The sequence below is a fragment of the Akebia trifoliata genome, chromosome 6 (assembly GCF_017979445.1).
Source record: "Akebia trifoliata isolate Shusen 1 chromosome 6, ASM1797944v1, whole genome shotgun sequence".
Classification (NCBI taxonomy): Eukaryota; Viridiplantae; Streptophyta; class Magnoliopsida; order Ranunculales; family Lardizabalaceae; genus Akebia; species Akebia trifoliata.
Window position 1 is genome coordinate 8,413,264 of NC_141380.1, and position 13,926 is coordinate 8,427,189.

General features: G+C 33.5%; 1 protein-coding gene across 1 annotated transcript; it reads left to right on the plus strand.

Moving 5' to 3' along the window:
• Window positions 1-4,579: 4,579 nt before the first annotated feature.
• Window positions 4,580-12,820, plus strand: LOC147400078 (uncharacterized protein At2g38710-like). The gene is made up of 5 exons (XM_086445692.1): window positions 4,580-4,957; window positions 5,780-5,899; window positions 9,019-9,133; window positions 11,519-11,612; window positions 12,370-12,820. The coding sequence occupies exons 1-5, from the start codon at window positions 4,854-4,856 to the stop codon at window positions 12,564-12,566; spliced, it is 630 nt and encodes a 209-aa protein (XP_086301818.1). The 5' UTR covers window positions 4,580-4,853; the 3' UTR covers window positions 12,567-12,820.
• The last annotated feature ends 1,106 nt before the right edge of the window (window positions 12,821-13,926 follow it).

Sequence of the window (13,926 nt, forward strand, 5' to 3'; positions counted from 1 at the left end):
AAATGACAGAATTTTGGGTTCTAGACTTGTTTTTCCCTTTGCTTTGGATGGGTTCTATATTTATAGGTTATAGGAAACCCTTAAGGGATATATTTGTCCAATTTTCTTAATTTCAAATATTTCTAAAAAAACCTTTATGAATGGCTCCAAATACCTTCCATCAAATGTATGTCTTTACACCTCTTTGAAGTTTTATCAATCAGGATCATCAATGGGTAGAGGAGTCAAAGCTCAAATGTTCTAGAGAATCTTAATTGATGGATACAAATGTCTAAGTCCATTGACTTTGGATCAATCTCTATCTTTATAAAACAAGTACCAATGATCTGTAATTGTTGATTGGGATTTTAGACTTTTTAGTCACTTTCTTTGATAGAGTCTCCAATAAACTTAAGGATATAAGGGTTATTATATACAAATTCTAAAGAATTCCTATAGTTGGATAAAAATGTTATGACTTTTTTATCTTGGTCAATGTACAAAGAATTGTATAGGTAAGGCCTTGAATTAAGAATTATAAGGATGGGTTTAAGTGTCAATTTCCTTAATTGAGTTCAACAAATTGATGGCAAAAAAGGGATTAACTCTTTGTGGGGGACCAAATTAATATTAGAATAGTAGTTATGTAGAAGTTTATTAAGACGTGTTGAGATCCACTGAATCATATTTGTTTTGTTAACCAAACGTATGTAACCAACCATTGATTATTTAATAAAATGCTCATCGGAGACCAATTGATATGGGATTTCAATTTATCAAATCTTCTCATGGTATCAAAGCCTTTACTCTTCTGAGAATAACTTTGATCTAGCCTATGCTTTTTTCCAGCAACAACAATTCTGTCGTTGTCGAACAAAAAAAAAAAAAATTGTTTGTTCATTTGTTTCTCTTGTCAGGTCCTGTCTTATAGGCATGTTATCAAACAAATCATTTTCATGTTTACTTTCCAAAACTTGATTCTCCTGTTATCATGTTCTTGAACTAAGAACTTAGACAAAAAAAAAATATAGATCTGGTTTATACTTGTATCCCTTCCATCGATCACTCACACAACCCAAATGCACTTCTTCAATATAGATTATATAGTCTTTCTATTCTCTTTGTCCCACAATTCATCTTACTTTTCTCTTTTGAATTTTTCTCTACTATCTCCACCACCTTTTATTGTGGTACTCTGTTTAGTCTACTTCTACTTCATTCTTGACTTACTTATAACCAATGGTGATAACATGATATATGATTATACCTGATTCCTATATTACCATTCCCAAAACCAAGATCAAGAGCCTTTGTAAACAATTTATGTTCTCTCTTCTCTTGGTTTGTCTTGTCTATTCTCTTGATAGGCCTACCAAAAACAACCCATTCTCTTCCTTGTCAACTACGCTTTATGGTCACCATTGTCAATAGTTTATGTTGTCAATTCCATTGCCATTGTCAACAATCTTCATTAGTGGAATACCAATTTTCTTAAGCATTGGGCCTATCTTTTCAAAGTCTTTCACTAATAAGATTTGTGGTCTCCTATTTTTTAAATTTCTAAATAGTTTTGAGGTTAGAATTGTTAGAGAATCCCTCCCAAACCCTTCTTTTTTTAGATAGTTTCAGCCCACTTGAATTCAATTAATAGATTAGGGAAAAAAAAACCAAAAAGTATACTTAAAAGCCCACAGTCCACTCAAATCTTCATAAGGCCCATAGTCTGTAGTCTCATGACTACTGAGACCAACCTCAATTTTCTATTAGAATAGTAGATATGTAGTAGTTTATTGAGATGTGTTTGTTGGATGGTCTCAATGATTATCATATGAGAAACAAAGATACGTATATGACCCTGAGTTTGAATCTAGGGTGTGACCAGCCTGATCGTAAGATATGAGCTAGTCATGGCTTTGATATCATGACAAGATTTGATTAATGGATTAACCCAAATACATAGTTCTCTGGTAGGATTGCATTAAATAGAAGAACAAGTTACAAGAAGCTGTAAAACTGCTTAACTACCTACTACATGATCTTATCATAAATATGATTCAGTGGATCTCGACACATGTTAATAACTATTACATAACTGCTACTCTAATAATTAGACCATGTGTCAATATTGAAAAATTTAGATAATTACTAAAAAAATTAGTTGGAGAGATCATGTAAAGCCTAATCCAAGGGCAAAGAGGGAAAAAATAGGATTTTCTTGAGGAATAAGCCACTTAAGAGTAGGTTTAGAACCTGAGTGGGTTGGAGGATCAACCTAGGCTCAACCCAAGGTGTAGAACCCTTACCTGAGCTCAACTTAACTTAATCATTAGGTTATAAGTCATTAACCCAAGCTGAACCCGAGATTGAGCTTTTAAAATCGGGTTAAGCTCAGGTTAACCCAAGTTAGGTAATTTTGGGCGGTTGGGTTCATTCAACAAACCTAATTTCATTTTGATCAACACATGACTTTTATTTTATATCTTAAAAAATAAATTCAATATAAAAAAATAAAATCACTAGTAAATAAATTTGCACATAACTTCCAAATCTATTAATTTGTATATTATAATTTTTTTCCTTAATTTTACAAACATACTTAGGAATAGAAAACTAATATATTTTTTTTAAAATAAAAATAAAAATATTTATATGTAAATATATAGCATTGGGTTTAGGTTGAGTCAGGTTGCCTAGGGCCTCAACCCGAATTCAATTCGGGTTGAGATTTCCTAACTCAGGCTCAACTCATTTTTAATATAACCCAACATAGGCTCGCCCATCAATCAGGTTAACAGGCCCAAGTTGCAGTCTTACTTAAGAGGGGATTTAAGAAGTCATTTTCTTAAGCAAATCTTGAGCACAAATGTGCTAACATTCTCAATACAAATGTCTAACTGAATTGACTTTAGGTGATTGAAGGCTAAAACAAAATTAGTCTGCATCTAGGTAAGTGAATGTTAAGGCAAAAATAGTTTGCATGTAGGTAAGTGAAAGCCAATGTAAACCAAATGGCCTCTTGGTGAATAACGACAAAAGTGTGGGTAAACTTGGTTGTTGGTCACTGAGGCGCAAGTCAAAAAAGAAAATCTGACTTTTGATTAGTGGGTTTCAATTGATTGATTGAAATTCTCTCGAGTTCATCTTTCTTATTGAATTTAGTTAAGCTCTCGGGCTGGGTTCGGGCAAATTGGGGTGTCTATAATATTATTATAAAATAAAAATGATCCAAAGACCAATCAACCTTACATTTTTTCAAGAATTTTAGAAAATATCAACTATCAACTTGACTCACAAGAAAGTCAAAATTAAGCATTAGATTCTCTTAACTCATAAGGTAAATCGTCTCAAGACTGTTTTAGAGATCCAAATGGTTACTAAGGCCCATGGGCCCTTACATCACCTTGACAGTCCAAGGCCCTTGGCATTTAACCCCATGAGCTACGGAGTAATTTCACATGATTTACACATCTTCCAAGCAATATAAGTCTAATGCTGATATGGGAAGAGTTAAGAGGCTTCCTACCATAGTTTTAAAACCTTGTGTTCCATCGTGTCTCGCTCGCTCTCCACTGATTTTGAGTTGATTCCCCAAGTCATCTTGTCTTGGACAAAATAAGTCATTTAAGTTGATTTATAATTATATGTATCTTATTCAAATAATTATAATTTTTTTTATTTTATTTTTTTTATATATGAAATCCTTAAAAGAGTAGATTTTTAGATGACTCAGGATCCGATATAGTGTCCCGTTCCTATAAAATAGGATGGGTGTCTACGTGACACGTTTTAGTTGGTGTTTGCGTTTGAATTCCAACAATAATGTGCTACGTAGACACTTAACATTTTAATAGGAACGGGACACTGTCCTGAATCATGATTCTTTTTAGATTAGGATGAAAATTCCTTTTCATAAAAAAAAAAAACAATCAAATAATTAAAAATAAAATTTTCATCCATTTTTCATGCCTAATCAAACATATCCTAAAGAAATCATTTAAGATGATTCTGGACCTCTAATCAAACAGTAGTGCTCATATTATTACTATTATTGATAAAGACTAGATGCATTGTAAAGTATTGGTGGCATGGTTTTAAAATTCGGTTTCACATCTTGTCTCATCCATGCCAGATAACTAGTCGTCTCAGATGAGTTTTCTGATACATTCGAGACATGCTTTTAAATCTTGTTAAAAAATTTGAAAAATGAATGCGAGCTTTTAAATTTCGTCCAAAAAATTGATTTGTCTGTCCGGAATGTCCTTGCCTGATATTGAGATGATTCGAGCGTTATGCCTCGATCTTGAATGAGTTTTGAAATCATGATTGGTGGGCCCACAATTAAAAATCAATTGCGTCATTAGGAATCGATTACGTAAAAGGGTAAAAATAACATTTGTTAACAAGAAAATGAACTGTTCAGCTTTTCTTTACTTTAGGTTCTAAAATACAGGGAACACTGTAGTCACATATCAAGGTTAATATGGTCATTTTCTCTGTCAGAAAATCTAAAGTAAACTGGCTCCAATCGGCATTTCCGCATAATAATAAGGGTAATTTGGGTACACAACAAATATTTAATGACAAAGAAACAGTACAGTTGGAGACTTGGAGAGGAGAGAGGAAAGCTAAAAGCTTATTTTTATTTTCGTTTCTTTCTCTGAGTCCTCACTGGGGACGAAAGAGAGCTCAAAGAAATAAAGAAAAGCATATTTATTTCTTTTTCAATCTCTTTAAAGCTATCGATCCCCCAAAACCCTAACATCCAGAGATTCCCAATTCAATTCGGTTGATTTCAACTTCAATCGACCTTCAGATCCTTGTTCAGAATCTCTGATTTTCTCCCCTCCTTGATTCCTCATTTTTCGTGTTTGAAAATGGTGTCTGCAAATCGGGAAATGGTGGTTTACTGCTTCGATACGCTTGTCGCTCATTATAACAGCGATCAGACTCCTGCACCAGCTTTCGATGAAGGGCAACAGTAAGTTTTTCGATTTTGATCGATTTGAGGAGAGTTTTGTGATCTCTTCTTTCTCAATTTGATGGTTTTGAGACTTTCCGATTCTGTTAATCCATATGTTTTGGCGTTACATCGTTTAGTTGCATGTTTGATATATATATATATATATATATATATTTGGTTGAATTAGTTGTAAAAATATGTGCTTTTGAGTGTTCTAAAGTGATAATAAGTTCATCTTTTTCGTTTTCATTTATGTCTGTAAAGGGTTGTTTTATTATTTTATAATTTGGGTTCTTTACTGTCTCTTTAAATGGGAAATACGTGTTTTTACTGGTGCTTAAATCTGCATTAATGTTTTTATATGGTTTCTGTGCCCTCTTTGTGATAATCTGCTTCATTGCTGTTAAATTTATTTTTTGTAAATCTTTCATTTGTTTCTATATTTGTTTTTTTACCATCTCATCCGTTCTAATTTAGTTTGCAATCTCTGATCATTAAGAAAATGCTTCATTAGTAGTGGAAGGGTATACTAGATTTTAGCTGAAGAGGAGACAGAAGTTGTGCTAAAATTCATCCCTCTGACCTGGGTTGTTCTTGTTGGTCTTTCTAAATATGTTCATTTAACAGTTCAATAATTCAAACTGTTTTTTCCCTTTATGAGTAGTTAACCCTTTGAAATTGATGTCAATACACTTTATTTGATCTAACTTGAATGATGCATTGTCCTTCTGTGGAAGCTTACTTATGATACAATTTAGCTCTATTGTATTTATATTGGTTATTAGAGCCTCCTTTTGATTTATGGTCTTTATCTAATATGAACTGTTTCATTTATTTCAGCCCATTGTTTGTCACATGGAAGAAAACCGTGAATGGTGGGGAGCCCCGTTTACGTGGATGCATTGGAACTTTAGAAGCCCGTGCTTTGATTAATGGGTTTAAGGACTATGCTTTGACAAGGTATTATACATTTGAAATCATTGGGTTTGTGCATGTTTGAATGCAATCACCAAAGCCCCCCGCCTCCTTTCTTTGTCTTTATTATTTGTTTTTAAAGTAGAAAAATTAAAGTTTTGATAGATTCTTATTCTGTTATTGTACGTATCACATACTTGTTAGATCAAGCACCATTAATCCTTACTCTTGATTTCCTAAGGCATATCATAGTTCATAAGACATGATCTGGTGGTGTTATCTTGGAAATCATCGCATGGTTATCTCATATTAATGTACCAATAATTGTTTAGGCTTGGCTTGAGTTTAGGTGTTTTGCTAGGTCCCTTGTGTTAACTAGCCTACTATTAAGACTGGTAGATATTGCTTGCAAGTGCAGCTTTTGATGGGGACATCAAAGCTTGAAGAGTAGATTTTATGTTTATTTAATTTTCTATTTTGGGTTGTTGTTTTTATGTTTTCTAGGCTTATTTTCATGTTTTATTAGCCCATGGTCTTAATATTATATTTAGGGGTAGTTTGGTAACTTTAGGATATTTTTTATCGTCCTGCATCAGTTTTATTTACAGAATTTTGGGGAAGAATAGCATTGACATGTCGGGAATCCTCTTGCAAGAGAGGGGTGCCTTTGGGAATGTGGATACATATGGTGCATGGCTGTCATCAGCTTGTGCCATAAGTTGTTGGGTATATGCCATCAAGTGAAGTGTAGTAAACCAAACTTGCTTCCCTTGAAGTAGTGTCTAGGAAGTTAAGGAACTAAACAAAAACTGTGTTGTTTCATGTGTTTTGGCGTCTTTTGAAATTTTGTTGATGTGGGGATGTCAAGATGGGTTTTTTCTTTGCATTGACCACTTTTTAAGTGCCTAAGGAAATCGTTGATTAGTTATATATGGGTCCAAAGTAATTGATCAAAAAAAATATATGGGTCCAAAGTTCCTTCTAAAGCAGCCTTCTATCCATCATCTTTGTACTGCTCTGTTTGATAAGAGATATTAATCATTGATCATTGGAGTATTCGTAGAAGAATATTATTGATTTATGTTTTTTGTGCAATGGTGAATCTGTTAATCATCAACTTTTGCATTTTGACGTGGCTAGGGAAGTTTGGTTGTCTCATTTTTCTCTTGGTTTGGGATGGCTGGATCATGGATAGTTAGTCATCCTTGACCTCTCAGGATTTTTTACATTCTTGTTTTGTTCATTAATATAATCTATTCTTAGATTTGTCTATATGAGGGCATTTAGGGTATCTAAGGTAAATAGTTTATGCATTCAGAGATTGGGGCTTATGTTTGAGGAAAAGAAATATTAGAAAGGGCAGAGGCAGACTATAAAACTATGATTTTGCACCATTTGTGTTGCATCTCATGCCAAACTGTACAAAATTTGAAATGTAGTTGAATGGAATGGAAGGTCCTTTTTGTTCACTAACGCAACCATGTGTTGATTTATTAACATGCACTGTAAGTATGTGCATTAGTGTGTAAATGTACGTACAAGGCACAGTCAATATCTTTTTTTTTTAAAATAATTTTTTATTGATAGGTGTTACATTTATCTACTAATTGGTAATCCTAAAGTTCCTACCCTTGATGAGATGTAGATGCTATCCCAATTTTATTTGGAGTAGAAAAGGTCCCTTGTTTCGTGTTTTTGAATTATAGACGAGGGTAATTAGTTACTCTTTAATTTTTATTTATTTTCTATTTTTTCACTTATTTTCATTATTCTTCTTTCTTTCTCCATCTATTGTCTGCTCGTCCATCACCATGATTTAAAATATTGTTATTATTGTTCATGTTGGTGTCCTCAAATTATGTTAAAAACTACATAAACTGCATTTGTCATTAAGATAAAGTAAAAACATTTAAGGTGCACTAAAATACATCAACCAGAACTAGGTTTAGTGATATGTAAGGTTTCAAATATTGGTATAGAGGTACCTATAAAAAAATATTGGTTTTGAGGTGCAGATCAGTGAACACGAAGCTCAATAGGCATCCAGTTATACATGCAAATAAATTAGGGGTACGCTGGCAAATAAAATACACCTAGTTATGTTACATTAATTTATGTTTAGTGCTTACATAAGATAAAAGAAATGATCTTTAGAGCTATGCAACCTTTACAAGGAAATCTTTGTGAGAAGCAATGTTAGTGAATTCATTTGGGATCTCTTGCCAGGGACTTTGATCACCAAGATCTTGTTCTTTCAAACATGTTTTGCTTTGCTCCAAAAGCAAAGCCCTGTGTTTGAACTTTGAAAATGTTAGGTCCAGGTTGTGAAGTATCTGGTTTGAAAGGACTAGGACTTGCCATCACTTACTTCTGCTCATAGCTCGTGGCTTGTCTTTGGACTCAAAGTATCAACACATGTGACTCTAGAAGACCAAAATACATAGTCATATTAAACAGACAAATAAATGCTTGATATGCAATGATAATACAATACTCTTAAAACTTAAAACCTTAGCACTGGACCATATCCTTCCACAAACGGGGAAAAAAACCTTGCAAAAATAAAATAAAATAAAGGCTGAATCCTTCTTGTTCATTTACATAAGTTTTGGCTGTTCAAAAAACTGTTGTAGACTGATTTTATGTTTACTGGATAGGGTCAATTTTTTGGTCCAGGAGATCTCCTAGGTGAGACTCATCAAAAGGCAAGGCAATCATCTACAGCAGTGCTGTTAGTCTGTCCCGTGTTCGCACAATTGGTACCTTGGATATTCTTCATAAAAAATGGTGCTACTGAGATGGACAATTTGACTCTTCTAAATTGTCTTATTTCATTACCTTAGGATACTGATACTTTGGGCATTAGTCCTAGCCTGTTTTTCCTTGTTGGGATTGGCTGGTGTGCAAGTGAATTATTGGTTAGTGAAGATGCTTATGATCCCACGTTTGTAGTTCAGCTCCCACAAGCTTTACCAACATTACAAACTGGCACCTTGGTTTTAGCTATTCCTCTTTTTTTGTTGAACATTGCCTTTATGGAACTGTTTATCATGAATTGAAAAAGGCCTGCTCTTGCTTGTTAAAGGGTTTGTTATTTTTGATCATGTATGTGCTTGTCTCTGACACACCAGGTTTTGGGTTGTCTTATATGTTATCTGCTGCAGTGCTTTGAGGGACCGCCGGTTCCCCCCTATACAGCCCAAAGAATTGCCATATTTGGAATGTACAGTTTCCATTCTGACTGATTATGAAACTGCTCTCCACTACCTTGATTGGGAGGTTTGCTTTTTTTTCTTTTTTCTTTTTCTTTACCTTTGATTATTTTTCAATTTGAATAACACTTGGGTTAGGATTTCTGCATTATCTGTTATAAGATGTTTAAGTTACCTACAGCATGATAGGTCCTACTAGCCAGATCTTATAGGTAAAATATATGAAGCAATTTGATTTTGGATAAACAGAAAAATATGATGAATGTCCACAAAAAATTGTCCCATCTCTGATTGATAAGATAACCCAATTTGGTCATCATTCTACCAAGATGATTTCGTAGGCAGGGACAACTCAATGGTGGGCTCTGATGCTTCTGTAAGTTAACCATGTGTATTGGAGTTTAGATGTGTTCTGTCCTCTCTTTGGTTTTGTATGTATACAATAGTTTTCAGATGTCATCAAGTAGTGGAGACTTAGGCAGTGTTTGTTTGCACTATTTTTTAGCGCTTATTGCTGAAAAAAATTAAATTTAGCACTTTTTGTTAAAATAGCACGTTTGTTTACTTTATATTTTCAGCGCTTATTGCTGAAAATAAGTGAAAAAAATTCAGCACTATTTTGATGCTGAAAAAAAGTGCTGAAGCGGTAAGTACTTGGTTTTTTTGACACGGACAAGTATGCCCTTCATTTCTTTGAGCATGGACAAGTATACATTTATCTTAAAAGGATATAACCTCTTATATTACATAAGCACCCTTCAAATTAATAAACCCACACCATGACTAAATTATTTTGTCGTATATGGGTTAAAAGTTTTGGAATGAGTTGATTCTTGGTGAGGATGATCTCTTCATTAGTATATAAGCACCCTACAAATTAATAAATCCACACCATGGCTATATTATTTTGTCTTATATGGGTTAAAAGTTTTGGAATAAATTGATTTTTGATGAGGATGATCTCTACAATGAGGAGATCATCTTACCAAAAATCAGCACATCCTGAAACTTCTAATCCTATCAAAACAAGATCAAGAACCGTAAATCGTCCCCTTTTAAAAAAAAAAACTATTTTTGACGAGTTAGAAGTTTCAAAATGGAGTAATTTTTTGTGAGGATGATCTCTAGACCATATAGACCATCCTCACTAAAATTTTGCACATTCCAAAAACTTTAACCCATATAAAACAAAAAAAATTGGCTATAGTGTGGGTTGCACTTATTAATTCATAGGGTGCTTTTATAATTACACATCCTTCATTTTCATCGAAAATTATTTATCCAAAATTAAGTTCTTTTAATGTTGATTTTAAATTTTGGTGACTTGTATGACATTATTATTTTTAATTTGAAATTTGTGGGCTTTTATAAATAGAAATTATTATTTATAAATTGAAGATTTGAATATTATTTATTATTTAAAAATGAATTGTATTTTAATTTTATAAGAAATAATATATTTTATTGTGTTTGATAAGAAATAGGCATTTGAAACATGCAAATAATGTATAATATGATTATAAGGGTAACAATAGCAATTTATCAGCTTCCGCAATGTGTAACAAACATGATTCAGTATCTAAACAAACAACTTTTTCAACACTTAAATTCAACGCTTATAAGTTTAAGCGCTTAATGCTATTTAACACTTATTTTTTTCAGTTTAACAAACAACACCTTAGTGACCAATCTTTCTGTTTGAGGTGCCGCACCTGCTCCCAAACATCGCACCGACGCTTTGGGAGCTGATCAAATTCCAAACACAGCTTCCAAATGTTGAAACCCCACTTCAAAATGTTGGAAACTACTTTTACTTCTTCTTAAAAAAGTCTTGCTTATTTAAATTATGTGCACAAAAGCAATGATTATAATGAAATTTGAGTTATTATCGTAGCTAGGAGGTTTTGTTTTCTTTCATAGGAGAGATTTAGTGTTGAAGGAGTAGCTAAGATAACAACTTAATTAAGGCATCAACTAAGTTAATATTTCAGTCAGCTGAGAAGGTTCATGAGAAGTGTTTGTATGATAAACATTTGAGTGCGTATATTTATCACTATGGTTATACTAGCTCCCCCTTTATATTCCCACTGCTGGACTGATTTTTGGTGATTATGATCATCAGTTGAACATTGTCACTAACAGTTGGATCGTACACCATGATATCCTTGTGAGTTGTAAACCCACAAGCGGGAGTACAAATAGAGAGTAAGTATAGATCAACTATAGTCGCGTAACATATAATGCTCCCAACTCCCAAGACACTTTACTCCCTAAGATATTTTTGAACTTGGTGCCATTGCGCTGCAGCTACTCTGCACTATAATTACAAAAAGTGGAATTGAAGAATATATATATTTTTTCTGTATGAGGGCGAATATGATGACAAGGATCCAAGATTTGCTAGAAGCAAACTTGCATGAACTTGATTTAATCTTATGCTTTGCTGTTCCAGGTTGGAAAGCATGGTATAATTATCGAGTTTACTGATCCTGATTATAATGTAAGGCGAAGTGCGACCTACCTTCCTGAGGTAGCGGCAAATGAAGGTATATATTTTTGTTTCATGTTCTCCTTTCCATGTAAACCTTCGTATGCCCCCTCAACATAATTGTACCATGTGTTGAAACCTGTTTTAACTGGATTTTTTAAATGCTCCCGTCCATCCCAATTATTAATGTCAGCAATTACAACATCGTTTTTGAAAATTTTTAGATAGTACAAAGCATAATATATTTCCATCTTTAATTTGAGCATTATTTTCATTTTTCTAACTCAATTAAGAGCATCAAGAATGAGGTTGAAACTTCTTGTTAAGTATCTTGAGATAGTCTGGAAATTCAGATTATGGCATCATCTTTTTTTATCGTGTGGTATTGAATTTTTTTGGTGAGAAGCAAATAGAGCTGCAGACTGTTTATCCCATTTAGGGTCTTGTGGGGGATAATTTCTATGTAATTGAGGATGCAAGCTGCTTACCTCCAGAGTTGTCGAGAATCCTAGTGGAGCACTTATGCTGTAATTATTCTTGATAGTCTGCTGTATTGTTAGGGAGGGGGTGGGGTCCCTTGTTAACCCCAGCTTATCAATCTGAAAAAAAAAGAAAAAAGAAAAAAGAAAAGAAGAAAAACAATTCATGATAAAAACCTCATCTTTGCATAGATTTTAAATCGAAGAAAATGGTTTTGCAAATGGTTAACTCAATTTGAACAGGGTTTCTCCTTAGGAACCTGAAATAGTTGATATAGACTGTAAAAAATATTTCTACATTTCTTTACTCTTCATGTATGTTATTTTTGGTTGCAGGTTGGACAAAAATTGAGACAATTGACTCACTGATGCGCAAAGCTGGTTGCAACAGCACAATCACTGAATCACTCAGGAAGCGGATCCGTCTGACTCGTTACCAGAGCACATTGTGCACCATGAACTACAATGATTACACCTCTTACGTTAAGAGAATTAGAGGGGAAGCCCCAACTGTTGTTGGGGTCAAAGCCTAACAACCATTGATTATTTCAATCAGCTTTCATTAAAGACAAAAGCTGGTTTAGTGTGGAAGACTTAAATTAAGAGCATTTGGGGTTGGAAAAGGATTTGGTTGTGTTCCATCCCTAAGCTTAATTACTGTTGGCTCATGCCTCTCTCCATTGTTCTTCAAATTCATTTGATTTGAAGAGGAAAAAGACTCCGAAACTCTATTTAATGTGTGTTTAACAGTGACTATTATCTATTATATTCAGACCTTGCAGCTTCACTTGCAAAGCTGTATAATGTGTGTACAACTCTTGGCTGTGTGAATCGATCGCATCTCACCTAAATAATGTGAAAATTTTAATGAGGTAAATAAAATGAAAAAACAAAAAAAACTTCTATTGGCACCCCAACTTTTACTTATTTCATCCACTAAATTACATTTTCTCACTATAGGAAAGAGCATTAGGTATGATATTTTCTTCTCTTTGATGAAGAAACATCAAAAGAGTGAAGAGCACGAGATCAATATCAAGAGGTTGTAGTACACGGTTGTTGTTGATGTTAACTTGATCGTTTTGATGGGTTATTATTGTTGATAGTAGCAATTCATGATTTTTACATCTTGTCCAAGTATTATTTAGGAAAATTTTGATGTAAAAATGTTAATTCTTATTTTAAACGGCATGATTTAGCTTTCAGTTGGGAAGTGATAAATAATTAAACAATTGGGTTGTAATAAGTAAAAGTTGGGGTGCCAATAGACTTTTTAAGAAAAAAGAGGGAAAAAAGGAAAAAGGAGAAAAGCAAATTCTAACAGTGTTACATGGCTAGTTTAGAAGAAAAAATAGAAAGCATAATTGAATAAGAGAATTACTACTGCCACACCAACTTTTAGTTCTTTAGTCATTTACATAAGAATTGGTGTGCCATTAGTAAAAGTTGGTGTGGCAATATCAGCTCTCTTGAATAAGTGAAATGGAGTAAATAGTTTGGAATGTGTGGGTGTTGGTTTGAACTTATGCGTCAAGATCAGCTAAAGAGAAGCTAAACCGAGGAGAGTCGCCATCCATAAGAAGGAATCATTCAGGTGCGATAAAGTCTAGAGGTAGCCACCGGTGACCGACCAAGCTGGTACCTTTGGGCGGTGGTTCCTTCTCTTTACTTTCTCTCACAAGAGCGACTCTTCAATCGAATCTGAATCTATCTTATCTATAAGATAAAATTTAATAAAATAAAAATATATTAGATCTATTAATATTTTTAAAATTACTTTTTATGGAATAAGATATTTTCTCCCCTAGAAGAAATAATATATAGTTGAGTAGCTATGATCTAACTCGGCACATTTTTGAGCTGACTCATCCAAATTTCTGAGTTGATCTATTG